Genomic DNA, 19,488 nt, shown 5'->3' on the forward strand with positions numbered 1-19,488 from the left:
TATACTCACATTTTTGAAACAAACATTGTCTTGTTAAAGCTGCCTTTGCAGCATATTAAACTTATTAAGCCATGATGCAAAGCATGTGTTATTTGCCAATTATCATAGAAGGACAAATCATTGAAAAAGATTCAATGATGCCACATCCAAAATGGCTAAGGTAACACCAGGGAAAATCATCTCTCCATTAGGTAACATGGGCAGTTCAAAATATTGGTTCATTGATGGATTTATTATTTTCATGTGAACTGAGATAGAGAGAAAAAGTGTTGTTTTACATGCTATTTAGGCAGATCATACCATCAAAGCAGCAGAACAGTGTGTGGAATACAGTGCAGAGAAGGTGCACAGACAGAGCACGCGAGAGAGAATCTGGCAGAGTGGCCAGGACTAGAGAAATCTGATTGTCTGCAAATAATTATTTTCAGACAATTAGCTCAGCATCAGAAAAAGGTTACAATGCAAAATCTGGAACAAAAACAAATAAAGCCTGTGAAGGAGTAAGCAAGACAGAAAGGAAGGAAAACATTAGAAGCTGTTGGGACATCTTTAATAACAGGGCACTTGGATGCGTCGGAGGTAATTAAGCAGAGGCAACATGGCTTTGTTAAAGGAAAAATCATGTTGAATTAATTTAGTGGAGTTATTTGAAGTAACTTGTGTGGATAAGGGGGAACAGGTGGATGTACTGTGCTTAGATTTCTAGGAGCATTTGCCAGAAAGATTATTGTAGAAAATAAAATCTCATGGTGATTCGCTGACTAACATGAAGCAGAGAGGAAGAATAAATAGGTGTTTTTCAGGCAGGCAGGATGTGACAAGTGGTACAGGGGTCAGTGCTGCCCCTCAACTCTTTATAAGTGATTTGATGGACGGACCATAAGGTGTGGAAACTGAATTTGCTGATGACAAAGATAGATATGAAAGTGGGCTGTGAAGACGACATAAGGAGTCAATAAAAGGATAGAGACAGGTTAAGTTAGTGGGCAAAGATCTGGCAAATGGAGTATGATGTGGCAAGCTATGGAATTGCCAATTTTGGCATAAAGAATAAAAATCAAAATCATATTATCTAAATGATGAGCGGTTGCAGGGAGATCTGGATGCCCCAGTACATTACAACGATGCAGCAGGTAAGTATGCAGATATAGCAAGTAATCACGAAAGTTAACAAAATGTTATGCTTTATTGCGGGGGGGGGGGGGGGGGAGTGAATGCAAAGATAGGGAGGTTATCTTCAAAGTTATACAAGACATTGGTGAGACTGCATGTGGGGTACTGTGTACAGTACTGGTCACTGTATTTACAGAAGGACATTAACATATTGGAAGCCAAGGTGTTTGTGAAACTAACACCTGGGAAGAGTGGACTGTCTTATCAGGAAAGGCTAGACTGGCTACATCTGTATCCTATAGTGTTCAGTAGAGTCAAAAGTGACTCATAGGACCTTGTATGTTTCCAAGGAGACTTAATGGGGTGGGGGTGGATGGGAATGTCTAAATGGTTCCGGATGTAGGTTTGCTTGCTGAGCTGGAAAGTTCATTTTCAGATGTTTCATCACCATATTAGGTAACATCAGTGAGACTCCGGATGAAGCTTCATCTGGAATGTTCACTGACGATGTAACCTAGTATGGTGATGAAACGTCTGAAAACAAACCTTCCAGCTCATCCAGCAAACCTACATCCAGAATTTCAACCTGGGCTACAAATCTTCTCAAAGCTCGCTAATGTCTAAATGGTGTTTCCTCTTGGGGTCATAGTTTAAAAGGGGCACACATTTAAGACAGAGATGAGGAAACATTTTCTCTCAGAGGGTTATAAGTCCCTTCTGCAGCGGACGCAGAATATTAAAATATTTTTTAAGGCTGAGGTCGATAGATTATTGATGACCAAGGGGTTGAAAGAATTTTGGGCGTGGGCAGGAATGTGGAGATGAGATTAAAGTCAGATCAGCCGTGATCTTATTGAATGACGGAGCAGGCTCAAAGAGTTGAGTGGCCTACTCTTTTTTGTATTCAAGGAAGTCAGATTGCCAAAAAAGGCAAAAAGGATCAAATATTCCAATTGCTCTGTTTGACTGGTGGAAATGCATATTCAAATGTATATTCTAAAGTGCCAATTTAGCTCATTTGGTAGCACAAAGACAGAAAGCTCAAGCACCACACCAGAACCTTAAGAAATAAATGTTGGCTAACATTCCATCTGATGGCTTGCTTCACTGCCAAAGGCACTGCGCTTGGGTGTTTCAAGAGGGATTTTAAAGTACCCCTGGATCTCTCCATACAAATTCTCCAATACCTATGGGAATGTTCCCATTCAATCATATCAAAAAGTAGATTTTTGTGAACTGAATCGTATTGCCCTGGGTGGCCAAGGTGTAAGGTCAATATTGGGCCATTTCCATTCACAATCTACAATTTGGAGGAAATGTACCTAATTTCAAAACGACACTAAACTGAAGAGTAGGGCAGGGACTTCAGGCAGCAGTACAACAGACACAACAAATACAGAAGCAGGATCAGACACAAAAATAATTTAAAAATTGTGGAAGCTGGAAATCTGAAATGAAAGCCAAAATTGCTGGAAATGATTAACAGGTCTGGTATCATCTGTAGAGAAAAACAGAGTTAGCATTTAAAGTTATGACAATGAAAGATCATGATTTTGAAATGTTGACTGGTTTTCTCTCTCAAAAGGCACCACCACAGCCGAGTACTTACATATATTATAGAGAGTCATACAGTACAAAAACAGACCCTTCCATCCAACCAGTGCATGCCGACCATAATCCCAAGCTAAAATGGTCCCACCTGCCTGCTCTTGGTCCATATCCCTCCAAACATTTCTTAGTCATTTCAAAAGACTGAGATATAATAGTGAGGTTCGGTGAATGATAAGTGGCACTTGTTGTGAATAAACCAAGATAACAAGAATGGAGAAGGAAAAACAAACAGTAGGGTTATTAAATTAACTTGCTCTGAACTATATAGTACAAGTCAGAAGCCACTCAACAAAGCGAACAGCGCAGAGTGCAGCAACATTACAGTACAGACAACCAAATCTATAACTAAAGGGATAGAGTGTGAAATCCAAGAGGTTACAAGGATTCTGCAAAACAGAATGGGTAAGGCCTTAGCTGAAGGAATCTATACAGTTCTGGTTACCATGCTACAATATGGATATTAAAGTTTTGGGGTCAGTGAGGAGGAAAAAAAAAAAGAGGGTGCCTGAGCTAGAAGAGGGTGTAGAGATTATTACCTGTTTTACACTGTGAACGTGTTAGATAAATCAAACTTCTCAAGAGAACGGATAGATTGAGTTCAATAATATTGATTACCAAAAAGGTTTAGGATCAATGGACATGGCTTAAGCTTAGAAGGAAAATGTATAAATAATATAATTACTTTTACACAGAGGATAGCAAACATGAAATGGACAGACTCGGGAAGCTAATAATACCTTGAAATATTTGCCCATTTCTCTCACATCAAGTTAGTTCTTAACACAGAGTCAGGTGATTATGGGTTCAAGCCTCATGCCAAAGTCTGGGGTGCATGATCCAGAGAAATTCATCAGTTACTCCGCAAATGGAAGACAAGGAGTAGCTCAAGTCGCAACAGTAGCTACTGGCTGCAAGAGGTCAGAGGAAACGAGTGGGAGTCAGCCATTAAACCCTTCAAGCCACCTCCTCTTTTTAACTGGACCATTGCTGATTTTCAGTTTTTAACATATTTGTCCATACTGTCCCCTATTGCCTTGATAACAACCAGAAGTCCAGATCCATTTCTCGTGGTATCGAGCCAGTTATACTACGTCAGCTGAAGCTGTTGAACAGACTCATATCAAACTATAAATCTGTAAGAGTTTTTGCAAAAATTCCTTCAGTACAATATGAGGATATTGTGCAAGGCTGGAAAAGCCCTCTTTAGGACTGATATTGGCCAAAGGTCGAGTTAGAACAAAAAGTAAATTATAGCAGACAAATGCCCAGGTAAGATCAGGTAACTTTGCACAGACTGGAGACTATAACTAGAGACAGGACTGGTGAGACCAACCTTTACATGGTTAAAGTTGACGTGCTTTAATTAAAAAAAAAGCTTTTGTTGGAATTTTCTGACAGATGGCAGGATCATTCCAGCACCTGTCAATTTAATGTTGCTTATATTTTTATAATATGAATACTACTTGCACCTTACTGGTCTCATGGGGACAGAATCAAGGCCCGACACCAGTAGGCACATGAAGCTTGAAATTCAGCAACATTAGCGTTCGTCATTCTGCCTGGGATCAGAGTCGTTAATCCACTCAATCCCCATGTTAGAATAAGCAGGGAACACAACATGCTTGCTCGAATGTGAATTTCAATTAAATTTGCAATGATTTTCTAAACATTCTTCCTTTCTCTTCTGAAGGCGCTGTGATTTTTAAAATAAAAATTACAGTATTTGATTTCAGCTTTAATATCTTGAGATATGCTGACCAGCTGAATCCAGATAAGTTTCAGCCAGATCCTGTATGCTTCAGTCAGGGCAATAACAGTACAAGACATGACAAACATTTGGAAGCTATCCTGAAGCCTCTTGCCACTATATCATCTTTCTCTCGGGTACAATTCTATTCTCCAGGGCTTCTCCCATGCCTTATCCATGTGACTTTTGACATGTATGAGCCAGATCTGCAAGGCTGCCAGACTAATCGGTGAGCAGAATAGTAGATTCTAATCCGGTCCTTATCCAGTGTTCCAACAACAGGCCAGTACTAATGATGATGAACAGCAGGTAACAAGACAATTCTCCATTACCCAACTGTTATCATCCAGAGACTGATAATGGAGCACCAGGAGTGCTCCATCATATATAGCAGTTTAGGACAAGGATCAAGCTCATTCATGCAGCTCAGTGCAAAACATGCTGTTTGCGCTCCCTAAGTGAAAGGGTGATTTGTAGCCCATCTCCCTGTTGGCCCTTGTGGAATAGAAAAGTAAAAGCTGTTTTTACATTATACCAAGTCCCATGCTTATGGATTGGACTCCTTTGCAGCTGGCTGCAAGCCAAAAGCAAACTCCACAGGTTTGAAGGTCAGTAATTTTACTTCAGGCTGTAGCTTGTCACACAAGGCAGCCCTCTGTAGGACAAACCCCCTCATCAAAATAACAGCAGAGAAACAGGCTACTTAGTTCAACTAGCCCCAGTCAGCGTAAGTGTTTTATCAATCTGCTTTGTCTAACTCTATCAGCATCTTCTTTGATCTTCTCGTTTTCATGCACTAAGCTAGCTTCCTGTGAAAAAGGCGTCTAGGCTGTTATCTTATGTACTAACGAGTTCTGCATATATCGAAAATGTAATCATTGGGTAAACAGTACTCCCGTGCCAATTGGCCATAGTTATGTTCATGTCCGAGTGTCCTTAGAGAAGGAGCATGCCATGCCCACCAATGCTCTCAATATCTTTAGAGAGAGAGGTGGGCACAGTGGGAGATGCAATGCTTTATTTCACCCTCCAACTCCACTTAGATTTAGTCCCTTCCTGCTCTCCATACCAGCTCTCCCCCTCCCCTTCACCTTTGATGGTTTGTAATCCCTATAATGGGCTTTGCTTTGTAAATATTCAATTGGCTACATGGGTGCCTAACTAGTGGTGGTTACTAGTTTAGAAAGAAAGGAGAAAAAATGTCACATTGATTTTGGTGGTGGGAAGGTCACACAATTGTGCATTTCTACTTCTGGGGAGAAACAAAAACAGCACTTCCCTCCGAATTTTTTTTTTAAATCATTCTCCTGAATTCCCCAACTGATTTCTTTGCAATCATCTTATGTTTATGAAGGGCAGGAAAATCAACATTTCGGGCAAAAGCCCTTCATCAGGAGTGAAGGAGGAATGAAGGAGCGAAGGAGGAATGAAGGAGCTTCATTCCTGATGAAGGGCTTTTGCCCGAAACATTGATTTTCCTGCTCCTTGGATGCTGCCTGACCTGCTGTGCTTTTCCAGCACCATTAATCTAGACTCTGATTTCCAGCATCTGCAGTCCTGACTTCTGCCTTATATTTATGAGCCCTAGTTTTAGACTTTCTCACAAGAGGAGACAGTTCACACAAAATAAAAAAGAGCAAGGTCTTATGAATGGCTTATGATATTTAGAGTGCATAAATCCGGTTAGTTTTGGAATAGACAGGGCTCAATTGACAGATTAATCATTACCCTCAAATCATTGCACACTTCAAGTGCCAGTCTGGATCCGATTATGGATTTCAACACAAATTAGCACCTTCAGGGCTCAAGGAGACAGGTGCGCAGAGGAAGAGAAAAAAAGGCAAGGAAGGCAAATTGGAAAAGAAAGCAACTGGTCATTAAACTACCCAGTAATGAGATACAACTTAAATCCTCTCAAACATCTATTATTTACTTTAAATGCTCAGTCTTTTGTTGAATATAAGACCACCACCACCTTCAAGTTCCCCTTCAAGCTCCACATCATCCTGACTTGGAACTTTAATCATTATTCCTTCACTGTCACTTAGTCAAAAACCTGGAACTTCCTTCTCAACAGTGTTATGAGTTCCCCTGCACCAGATGAAATTGCAGTGGCATACCAGTGCAGTCCAAGAGAAATTAGGGATGGACAACAAATGCTGCCCTTGCCAGTGAGGATTATCATCAAAAAAAAACAAAGAGTACAACAGATTGCCAGTCTGGTAGGCGTTTGCATATTGTAAATTAGATAGTAACAAGCATTACCTCAACATTCTTCAGGGTTTGTTTTAGCACAAAGACGAAGTTCTGGACCTCTTCATTCTTCACAGCCAGGGTAGTAATAATCCTCTTCAAAGTCTCCTGAGGAAAGTTCAGAGGAGCAGGAACAGAGTTGGACATTACCACAGTATTATTTTTCTCTAATTAAAACTCAAGTATCTACAAGAATCAGAATAAAAAAGGTGGGTTTAACATTGCATGAAACAAAGTTTACAAATTGATTTTTCACTCAGTTTTGCATATTTCTTAATATATTACCAGATGACAGACTGTAAAACTTTTATTATAGCAAGCAACAATTCTGGGTAACATAATTATGTTACCACAAAGTCAAATGTGTTAATACTGAGGAATCTGGTGAGATGCTATGACAAACAGTACACTGCTAATAACACAAACATTATTGGATTGCTGGCTGCAACAAAATCCAAACAGCTGCATGACATACAGGAAAGTTCAATTGCATGTTATCCACCACTGTCTTGTACACTTCCTACTATATTGACTGGGTTACAAATTCTGATACAGTAATTGCTTAGGCTTCAAAACATTTCCATGTTTCCACTATTAGAATTATCAAAATGCTGCACCATTAAGGTCAGGTTTAATAGATTTTTATTTCAGTGTTGACCAGTTACAGAAAAGAACATGACCCATATTACACTCTGATTTGCTAATTTACTACCAGGCAACACTCTACAATGTAAGCTGCTTACATCTGTCTTGTTTATACATAGGTATCTGAGATAGAACCAGCTGTCACCCAAACACCCAAGAGAATGATCTACAGGCATTAACTTTGGATCAGTGGTCGCACTGTTACCTGAGTCAGGTCACAGGATATAACAGCACTCTAGGGATTTGTGTACATAACTGCTATGGGAGTACAGCATCATAATTACTCAAAATGCCATTGTTCAGGAGACTTCAAATAGATTCTCACTAGACGATTCAAAAAAGAGCAGAGTTCCAATATTGCTGCCAACACCTATCACTAAAACAGTTTACTAGTGATCTATCTTAATGCTGTCTGTGGGATCCGATTGTGAACAAATTTGCTGCTATATTTTCCTGCATTAATGACAATTTGTTTAAAACATGCAGCTTTGGCTGCAAGTTGTGCAGATGTCCAAATACCAGTCTTGTTTGTACTTTGTTGGCTTCTCCTGGCTCTGGAAAATTTTACTCTATTTCACTCCCAATGCTTAAGCAAGCCATTTCCTTGTGCTGATGCTCAAGTTAATAGCCTTAATCTCAGTGGAACTGGCAACCGTATAATCCATACACTGGGTCTGCTCAATAATCGGTGCTGGTGACAGCAGAGAGTATGTTGAACCACCGAACAGCTGGGGCACTGAATCAGTTGATGTTCCATACTGTACAGTACTCTGCTAGTCAACAGAAGTGTTTAAGTTGGTTTGTCAGGCCTGGATTTGGAGTGGAGTACATAAGATTTTTTAAAAAATCCTTAGTAGAGGCTTATACAGTACTGCTGTACAACACCATACATACCAAAGCAATTGCTTACATTAGATGCTTTTTGACATATTAGATTCTATTTTACAGCAGTAATTATTTTAGTTCTACTATTGAACTTTACGTTTGGAATTCTACAAATTGTTGCTCACTATAGTGGAGGCCATTATATATGGAGTGACTATAAAATTTGAAATTTCTTTTGCTTCCCTTCCAGTGAGGTGGTGCTATATTACCGTTCACAAAGGAAGTCAGAGTTGCTACGGCAACATACACTTTTAAATGTATATTTTAGTCTGGAACAATGGGGTACAGACACTACCAATTTTCATTCCATTTCATAATTAAGCAGGAATCTCTCCTGCTGTTACTGCCTGCCATTGGACTGTTGGAAGGTTAACACCTAACCTGATTGGCTGCATTATGAACACAGCGAAAGTGAGGACTGCAGATGCTGGAGATCAGAGTCTAGATTAGAGTGATGCTGGAAAAGCACAGCAGGTCAGGCAGCATCCGAGGACCAGGGAAAGATAAAAAAAAATTAAAATCAATAATCAACACTACAGGCAAAAGCCCTTCATTATGAACGATCAGGTAATTCTTGAAGGGCTTTTGCCCAAAACGTCGATTTTCCTGCTCCTCGGATGCTGCCTGACCTACTGTGCTTTTCCAGCACCACTAACCTTGACTGCATTATAAACACACCTTCCTTGTCCATCAAGTTCTGAGGTACGATCTGGACCCAGGGCTTCTGGCTGAGAATCAGAGATACTACACACTGCACTACAAGAACACCCTCATCACAAGCGTATCCATCAGTAATTCACCTCTATGCAATATAGTTCAGTCAACTCCCCTCAAAATGAGCCCAAGCTTTCTAAGGATTAAAGCCTAGAATCTCAACATTTTCTGCCATTCATGTCAGATACGAGTAGTGAAATTCCAGCAGTGCCAGAAATCCTTATTTGCCAGTTGGGCACTAAATGCACTTAGAGCATGATGGTCTTAGTCATGCACCACATAGACGCAGCAACTTGATCTTCCTGGAAAAGTACAACAGGTCAGGCAGCATCCGAGGAGCAGTAAAATCGATGTTTCGGGCAAAAGCCCTTCATCAGGAAGGCACAACATTTGCTGATAAAGGGCTTTTGCCCAAAATGTCGATTTTCATGCTCCTCAGTTGCGGCCTGACCTGCTGTGCCTTTCCAACACCACACTCTCGACTCTAATCTCCAGTATCTCTAGTCCTCTCTTTCGCCTAGCTCGCTCTTCCTCCCTTCTAAGCAGAGATGGACAGATGTTAGACAACATGTACTTAATGGAACCTTAAATTATTTCTGCACACTAGTCCATGTATCCATCAAATTGCAGGGCAAATGTGCATTTAGTTGAATATTTTATTCATTTTTCCCAGTAACATTTTTTTTTAAACACCAAATGTTACTCTCACGCGAGATACACCAACCTGCATTAAGTGGTGATGTTGCATCTACATCTCCTATTCTCCATGCACACAGGTTTTGCTTTAAACTATGTCCCCTCCACAGCCTTCCCAGCCTCCTTTCTGCAATCTCCTGTCTTCCTTCACTTCCTAGGGACTATTCTTTCCTTTTGCTCTCCATATGAACTAGGAACAAGAGTTGGTCAATCAATCCACTATAAGATTGTGGCTGACCAGATTGTGGCCTCAAATTTATATTTGCACCAGGCGCCAGAAAATGACCATCTCCAAGAGAAAATCCAACCACAGCTCCTCAATGTTCAGTGGCATTACAATCACACAATTCCCCTCTACCAACATCCTAAGAGTTGCCATTGTTCAGAAAATGGTCAAACCACATAAATAACATCGCTACAAAGACAGATCAGAGGCTGCGCTCCAGTGAGTAACTGATGCCCAGACTCCTTAAAAATTTATCTACTCTCTACAAGACATTTTTCAGGAGTGTAATGGAATACACCATATTTGCTTGGATGGGTGCAGCTCCAACATTCAAGAAGCTTGACACCAACCAGGACAAAGCTGCCTGGATGGTTAGTTATGAATGTGGAGCCTGTCATTTAATCAGTGACGTTCAGTAGCAGCAGTGCATTCCACCTCGAAGATTTAGTGCGGAAATTCACCGAGGCTCCTTAGACAGCAGCTTCAAAACTTGCAACCATTACCATCTTGAAGGACATGGGCTGCAAATACATGGAAACACCACTTGCAAGTTTCTGTTCCAGCCACTCAGCCTCCTGATTTGGAAATAGGCCACTGTTCCTTTGGGGTCATTGGATCCTAGAGCTTCATCCCCTCATAAGTGTGCCTACACCAAATGGACTGCAGTGATTCAAGATGGCAGCTTGCCATCATCCTACCATCTCCTGAAGAAGGGCTTATGCCCGAAACGTCGATTCTCCTCCTCCTTTGATGCTGCCTGATCTGCTGCGCTTTTCCAGCAACACATTTTTCAGCTCTGATCTCCAGCATCTGCAGTCCTCACTTTCTCCTAATCATCTTCCCAAGGCCAATTACAGATGGACAATAAATGCTGGCCTGACTAGCGATGCCCACATCCCTCAAATGGATAAATAAAACAATTCCCATCTCTACTTGTTAGATTGACTCCCTTGTTTGTCAAAAATCTATGTCTGCCTTAAACATATTCAATGACCCCCACCTCAGGCAAGGTTCCAGAGATTAATGCCTCAAAAGAATTCTCCTTTTCTCCATTCTCCTGCAGAAGACTTTTTTAAAAAAAATCCTGTAAAATGACAGATATTCTCATTTTAATGAAGGTCTCTGCAGTTGGTCTGTTCACATGCAGTATATCACAACAATTCTCCTGTTTTCCATCATTGGGCAGAGATACAATGATATTGAAGGCTGGGAAAATAACATAAACAAGTCCCAGAACATTCCATAAGTTTCCATATGCTTTTGCACTACATATCCAATAACATCACCATAGCTAATCTATGGTCTACAGTTACAGAGAACGACCACTTGAGCTAGAAGGTGCCTTTGCAATCTGACATATTATTAGAGGATGAAAGGGAAGACAGAAAAATAATCTGCAGAATATTTCTTAGAGACTTCTATGTTACATGGGACATGTACTGGGCTTGAGGTGCTGTACTAGTTATATGGTAACTTCAGGTTTACTCATGCAATTCAGAAAACCCAGTGACAGGAGTGATTCAGTCCAAGTTTGAAAAATGAAAGCAAAGTGCAAAGCAATGCTTCAGAGTACAAGAATTTCCATGCTGAGCTAATTACAATCCTTATTCGCTCATGTTGCCACTATGCAAATACTGAGACTGTTGTACTGTGAGCACAGTCCCAGGCTTAGTGGCCACCCTGTGTTCATTCACTTAACAAAACCTTCAAATGCTGGCAGCCTAAGGTAAGAATGTTAGACCTATTCAATGTGCTATCAGAATCTGGGGAGAGGTTAATCACACATTCTGCGAAGCAACAAACAACTTCTGTACCTGTTCTGCACTCCAGGCCAACACCTTATTTTATACCGTGCTGCTTTTTTTCCCCCAGAATAACTGCTTAAATCTCTCCCTGCCTCTCTTCAATGCTGCCCAAAATTCAGATTGTCACTAGTGGGATTTAGCCACGTCTCCCTCTGATACACCATGTGCATGTGGGGATGGGTGAGCAGCAGCAGTCATAGACATGTACAGCATGGAAACAGACCCTAATCTAGTCCCATTTGCCAGCACTTGGCCCATATCCCTCTAAACCCTTCCCATTCATATACTCATCCAGATGCCTTTTAAATGCTGTAATTGTATCAGCCTCTACCACCTCCTCTGGCAGCTTAGTCCAAACATGAAAAATGTTGCACCTTAGATCCCTGTTACATCTTTCCCCTCTCACCCTAAACCAATGCCCTCCAATTCTGGACATCCCCATCCCAGGGATAAGATTTTGTCTATTTATCCTATTCCATGCCCCTCATGATTTTGTCAATCTCTATAAGGTCATCCCTCAGCCTCAGACGCTCCAGGGAAAACAGACCCTAATCTAGTCCCATTTTGCTAGCACTTGGCCCATATCCCTCTAAACTCTTTCCTATTCATATACCCATCCAGATGCCTTTTAAATGCTGTAATTGTACTAGCCTCTACCACTTCCTCTGGCAGCTCATTCCATACATGCACCACCCTCAGCATAAAACAGTTGCCCCTTAGGTCTCTTAAATTTTTCCCCTCTCACCCTAAATCTATGCCCTCTAGTTCTGGTTTCCCCACACCAGGGAAAAGACCTTGTCTACTTAGCCGATCCATGCCAGTCATTACTTTAAAAACCTCTATAAAAGGTCACCCCGCAGCCTCTGACACTGCAGGGAAAGCAGCTATTGAGCCTCTCCCTCTAGCTCAAATCCTCTAACCCTGGCAACGTCCAACAAGGAAACAGTGTTAGAAAACTGCCCCTCAATACTGGTTAATCTGTCACTCAGCGAGGTTGTATCAAAGTTAACAGCACTGGCCTCATGGATACAAATGACAACAGTCCTGCTATAAACTGTAATGAGGTTCAGTTTAGGCTTAGAAATTGCTCACACAATCTGGAACTTGTACCAATGTATTTTCCTTTGTATATTCTACAAATATTGTCCACATATCCAAAGTGGTGCAAATAACTAATTTAAAATTTTGGAAAAGGACAACAACATTCAAACATCTCCAAGTTCTGCACCCCATTACAGAAATATTCCATTTTAAAAATCTCACCAAATTGACAGAGGTAGTGATACACCCAACCACCAGTGCTGAAGCCCACACATCCTCAGCCATTTTAGTACTCTGTACCAGTCTTTCAAGTTTTACAAATTCATTCTGCAACCTGATCAAAGTTTAAAATTCTGTTCTATATTGACGCTGAGTCAACATAATAATGACACAGGCCTACAAACACAAGCAGCAAGATACAACTCACTATTTAACTGGGTTAAAATAAAAATAAACCAATTTAAGTACAAAATCCCACGTATAATTCAAATAAAATAAAGGACACAATATATTCTGAATATGGACAATGCAGACATCACACCTGCAATATCCCAGCAACTAATCCGTGCGTAAAACAGTTTACATTGGAACAACAAAACCACAATCACCCCTCCCATTTTCGTTATAAAATACTAGTTCATTTTTCCTTATCATGTCTCTATTTATGCCTAGTTCTGACAATTCAATTAGCCTGCATACGTTAAGCCATAGACTATCAAAATGCTTTGAAATTCATCTGCGTTACAATATGAAAATTCAAACTGGTTGCCTAGAATCTCCCTTCCCTTCCCTCCCCTCCCCCGTTGCCCATGCTGAAATGACCAGCTCGCGTTGCAGGTTGAACCATTCATTGTAGGTGTGACATTGTCTCTCTGTTACCTTACTGTGATCTGCCATTGCGGAATGTAGAGCTGAGAGAGGAAACAAAATCCTTTCCGTTTCTTTAAAAACAGGCTGACTGCACTGACATTGCGCTGACTTAGTTTCCCCTCCCTCGTCTTTAAAAGCCCGAACAAAGCACAGTCACAGCTACCGAGGGGGAGGAGAACGGGCCTGCCGTTAAACAGCACCAGCTCTGCGCAACAGCAGCGTACACTACAGCGGATTGTGGGATTTGTAGGAGATCCCGATGGACTTTAACCATACCACCTCCACAAAGCCGGAACCATCTCTATCCCTCAAAGCTTCACAAATTAGATTCTCCTGGGTTACTAATCCCAGAGTTAAACTATGTTAGAGCTAAATAATGTTTGATAGTATTAAAGACAGCAGTCCCTCTTGATATGTTCCTGTTTATATGTTCCTGCTCCTGTTAAAATAAAACACATTTAAACAACTTCTTATGATACCATATGTCGTTCTCACACAAATAATTCCTTTTACAGTCTAATGATGTGCCCATGTAGGCAATCATAGCAGCCATTTTATTCCAATACTGTCTTCAAACAACAAATACATCAATACCAGTTAATGAGTTTTTAGTGTTCTGTGGGTCACTCAACCCGAAACGTTAACTCTGATTTCTCTCCACAAATGCTGCCGGACCTGCTGAGCTTTTTCAGCAATTTCCATTGTTGGTTAGGTTTTTAGTGGCGTTGGTTGAAAATCTTAACCAGGACACCAATAGAAATCCTCACTCCTCCGAGTACTGTTTAGGGCGAGTACTCCTTCAGTTTTGTCCTGGCCTCTCAATACTATCCACCCTGGTTTTGGGGCTCAGTCCAAAAAGCATCTGATTCTGAGAATGACAACTTTCTTAACCGAGCTACACAAATCGTCTGTGAACTCTGAATGTATTTTTGAAGTCACCTGAATGTGTGCAGATTGTGTCAAAATTTATACTCAGTCAAAGCTCATTTGTGAAACACTTGTCTCTTTAATCCTCTGACTTCCAAATAATGTTTGAAGCCGTGTATTGAGGGTTAATGCTATATTATAATTTGGAAACGTGGCTGCTAATGCAGACAGAACTACATATAGTTTTAATGTTGATCCATTTCGAATTTGTGTTGGTTAAGAAGGGAAGACATAGTTTTAGTTTCAGTTTTGAGTTCTGTAGTATTAGGATTCTCTGAAAATTTCTTTACATTTTCATTTCTTTACATTCTTTACAAATACGCAATGGATGAAGTATGTTTGGATTTCTAAAACAAAAACTTTTGAGCATCCCAATGGCTCAGTGGTTAGCACTGCTACCTTACAGCACCAGGGACTTGGGTTCAATTCCAGCCTCAGGCAACCTTCTGTGTAGAGTTGGCAGATGACAGTCTAAGATGTGCTTAGGTGAATTGGCCATGCTAAATTGCCCATAGTATGAGGTGCATTAGTCAGAGGGAAATGGGTCTGGGTGTGTTACTCTTCAGAGGGTTGGTGTGGACTTGTTGGGCCAAATGGCCTGTTTCCACACTGTAGATAAAAGTCATCTAAAAGGTGTTGGATAAAGTGCCACATGTTAGGCTACATAATAGGATAAAAGTCCAACATGTTGTTGCTCGTACATTAGCATGGATAGAGGATTGACTAACTTATACAATATAGTGTCAAATAGCATGGAAACTGACCCATCCATACCAACCAAGTATCCTAAACTGAATTAGTCCCATGAGCCCATATCTTTCTAAATCTTTCCTATTCATAGACCTCTCCAACTGTCTTTTAAATGTTGTAACTGTACCAGCCTCTACCACTTCCTCTGAAGCATACATCACTTCTGTGTGAAAATGTTGCTCCTTTGGCCTCTTTTAAATACTTCCCCTCTCACCTTAAGCCTATGCCCTCTGGTTATGGACTCCCCTGCCTGCGGAAAAATACCTTGGCTATTCAGCTTATCTGTGCCTCTCATGATTTTATAAACCTCTATATGGTGACCCCTCAACCTCTGACATTCCAGAAAAAAAAGTCACAGCCTATCTAGTCTGTCCTTATAACTTATAATGGGTAGAATGCCACAAGGATCAATTCTAGGACCACAATTATTTATAATATTCATTAATGATTTGGATGAAAAAAGTGAATGTACTATCACTAAGTTTGTGGATGACATAAAAATGGATAGGAAAGTAATTAGTCACGACAATGCATTGAGTTGAAACTTACATTTGTTTGACTTTGTTTGAGTTATATTGAGTGATTTGGAAGGTTTTTCACTGTGAGGCCTAGAGAGTTTTCTCAAACTATCTTATCAAATGCTCTTCATTATTGACATATCACATGCCTGATTTCCACCTCATTTTACCACCTGGCATCTTGTTGACCCCCAAAGTGGTGTGAAGGTACTGCTGACCATTAATGAGCCCACAACAACCCTTTTGCTCGAATGTTCTGTTGTTTCCAACCCTTGAGTTTCCCCCTTTACAATTGTTACTCTCTCTGCAGTGCAGTATGTTGCCTATAATCCTCACAATTTAGTTACCCACCTTTCCTCCTGCAGCATAGACCCAGATAATACCTCTTTGAATTTTAGTGGACTGACCCCCAGAATCAACCTTAGCCCATCTCCTTGATCGAATTAAACCAACAAACCTCAATGCTGAGTGACCAGACTTTGACTGATGTCTGTGCAACTCTCTGACTAATGTACTTGAACTCCCTGGACTGACCTCAACCCTCAAGGCTGATTATAGTCCACTCCCTGGACTGTGGAGGTACCTACTCTCTGAACCCTGACCGCCTCAAGAGCCGACTGAGTCCTCAAGCCTCTAAGACTGATATCAGAGATTGCCCTTGAGTTGCCATGTCCATCTTGACTTGATTTGAGGATAACTTCCCTTTGACTTTGAGACTTGGCCGTTTTCTTGAAGCACATGCAGAGTGTTTAATACATATGCTACCGGCACATGGTGCAGATAGGAGATTGATGGGAGCATGGTTCTCTACCTCAACATGTCCACCTTTGACTGATCACTGCTGGCCAGCTGCCTTATTGTGTCTGCACTGAAAGTGAGTCTGTAAACTCAGATTGTGGGGGCAAAATTCAAAAAGGTAAGGCAAGAATTCAGTGAGCGTCGTGTAGACACCAAGTGAGTGAGTATTAAGAGGGAGAGTGTACACACTGAGATACAGTCTGGTCCAATCTATGAGTTAGGTGCCTGGTCCTGCATGCAAAGTGTCCTTGCAATTCCAATGAATGGTGCCAATACACTCCACAGTGCAGCGTTGAAGTGCACAATCATATTATAAGTGACTTGGAGATGTCGCATGCTGACATGGTGAGGTTAGTGTGTGTTGAATAGCATTGTCCATGATCACGAATTCACCTTTGGTGTGTGCCCTGAGCTGTTGGTGCCTGATGTCCAAGATGGAAGTCCAAAGGTTCAAGCAGTAAACTGGAGGCCGCAAGTAAGCATTCTGATTTTCATGTCAGAAATTATCACCACCATTTACTTGTCACAAATGAATTTGTTTGTCAATGTAAGAGTGACCATAGCACAGTCCTTGTGGAGTTAAGGTCCCATTGTCAAAGTGAAGACTCCCACTCTTATGTTGTGTGGCTAATTGGGATAAGTTCAGACTGGAAAACTAGCAGCTCAAAACTCGGTCATCACAAGACAATGTAGGCCATCAGAAACAACAGGATTGAGTTCCACCACAGTCTGTTACTCTTGTTATCCAACATACCCAACATGTAGAGAATCTAATCTTATGCCTCAGCGTACCATGACCATTAAGGCTGTGGATTGATATGTACACACACACGTGAAAAACTCTGTAAGCTATTGCATTATTTAGACTTGTATTAATCACTTTGAATCATATCTGTGTGCCTTTATTTCTTTCCCAGTAATTAATATACATTAGTTGTGGTGAAGGTCTGTGTCCTGTCTTTGTTTGTGGTGTATCACATAGAGTCATAGAGATGTGTAGCACAGAAACAGACCTTTTGGTCCGACTTGGCCATGCCATCCAGACATCCTAAATTAATCTAGTCCCATTTGCCAGCACTTGGCCCAAATCCCTTTAAACCTTTCCTCTTCATATGCCCATCCAGATGTCTTTTAAATGTTATAATTGTACCTTCCTTCACCACTTCCTCTGGCAGCTCATTCCATACATGTACAACCCTCTGTGTGAAAAAGTTGCCACTTAGGTCCCTTTTAAATCTTTCCGCTCTCACACTAAACCTATGCCCTCTAGTTCTGGACTCCCTCACTCCAGGCAAAACAGTTTGGCTATTTATCCTATCCATGCCCTTCTTAATTTTGTAAACCTCTATAAGGTCACCCCTCAGCCTCCGACTCTCCAGGGAAAACAGCCCCAGCCTATTCCGTCTTTCCCTATAGCTCAAATCCTCTAACCCCGGCATCATGCTTGTAAATCTTTTCTGAACCAAAAATGAAATTGGCACTGTCACTGAAGAATTGTATTTTAGGTATGACAATGGGAGGGCAGGAGGGGAAAATGCACCAAAAGTCTCCAAAGTACTTTCAGAAACAGTGTATTTGAGAATTGTACCCCATTGTTTCCATGACCATAAAGATAAAGGAGATAACACCCTAAACAGCTACCTGTGTTTCAAGTATAAACTTAAAGAGAGGTCCAGAGGTGATATATAGGGATCGCTTTGACCAGAACATCAATGTAATTGCAAAGCTATTCAATAGTTCACAATGATCTCAGTCTTGGGTGGCTGCCTGTGTGGAGTTTGCACGTTCGTCCTGTGTCTGTGTGGGCTTCCTCTAGATGCACAGTCCAAAGATGTGCTGGTTAGATGGATTGGCCATGCTAAATAGCCCATAGTGTCCAGGGCTGTGCAGACTAGGTAGATTAGTCATGGGAAATGTGGGGTTATGGGTTTAGGATGGTGAATAGGTCTGGGTGGGATGCTGTTCAGAGGGTCAGTGCAGATTGGATGGGCTAAATGGCCTCTATCTGTGCTGTAGGGATTCAATGATTCTATAGCAACAGAAGGCGTAAATCTGATAAACACAATGGAAGGCATAAACCTGATAAACAACTTCCTGGTGCAGCTGGGGTAAAGCAGTTTAATCAGCTAGTGTCAAATTGAGTCAGGAGATCTGTTGATGGATGACCATCTGAAAGAGACTCTGAAAGAGTTCATGGAACTTCTAAGTTTCCAGTGTCACTATGAGCAGGTATTATTGCTCAGTAGTGTAACATAGATTTTCCACATTAAGTGGAACTGTAACCAAGTTGTTGTGTGCCATTGATATCTGAGCCATAGCTTTTAGACCCAAGAAATGACATTTTTACCCAAAAAGCCCAGGGCATGCCTAAAATGAGATGGTACAACATACCTGCATGCTAAATTAAGCAAGAAACATGGGAACTAAGCAATTCCACATCTGATAGATTACCTCGAAGCTCTGCAGCAACCAATCCTGATGGTGGTGAAAATTAAAACAATTCTATAGACTTCCCCAATAGCAACAGAGACATGAAGGAGCAGATTGGGAGGCAGATTTTGGAAAGCTGCAGAAGTAACAAAGTTGATGTTATGGATGACTTCAACTTCGCTAATATTGATTGGAACCTCCTAGTGCAAATAGTTTGGATGGAGTAGATTTTGTCAGGTGTATCCAGGAAGGATTCATGATTCATAGACCAACTAGAGGGGAGGCCATATTGGATTTGGTGCTTGTCATTGAACCAGACCAGGTGTCAGATCTCTTGGTGGGAGAGCATTTTAGTGATCGTGATCACAACTCCCTGAGCTTTACTATAGTTACGGAGAGGGATAAGAGCAGATGGTATAGGAAAGTATTCAATTTGGGAGGGGTAATTGTAATGTTATT

The 19,488-nt window shown here is 41.1% G+C and overlaps 1 protein-coding gene across 2 annotated transcripts in view; it reads right to left on the minus strand.

The window, feature by feature from the left end:
- The window catches only part of fsd1 (fibronectin type III and SPRY domain containing 1), a 48,159-nt gene extending 34,379 nt beyond the window's left edge, over nt 1-13,780 (minus strand). The window contains exons 1-2 of one of the 2 annotated variants that reach the window (XM_043720950.2): nt 13,616-13,780; nt 6,737-6,832 (exon numbers count right to left, since the gene is read on the minus strand). In XM_043720950.2, the coding sequence (XP_043576885.2) occupies nt 6,737-6,832; nt 13,616-13,633 (114 nt within the window). In that variant the 5' untranslated portion in view covers nt 13,634-13,780. Of the gene's footprint in view, nt 1-6,736; nt 6,911-13,615 lie in introns of both variants that reach the window. The other variant, XM_087976123.1, reaches the window with a different exon arrangement.
- Between the last annotated feature and the right edge of the window lie 5,708 nt (nt 13,781-19,488).

This window comes from Chiloscyllium plagiosum, unplaced genomic scaffold (assembly GCF_037043375.1).
Source record: "Chiloscyllium plagiosum isolate Xiang-an unplaced genomic scaffold, Cpla_swu_hap1 HiC_scaffold_28, whole genome shotgun sequence".
NCBI classification, from domain to species: domain Eukaryota; kingdom Metazoa; phylum Chordata; class Chondrichthyes; order Orectolobiformes; family Hemiscylliidae; genus Chiloscyllium; species Chiloscyllium plagiosum.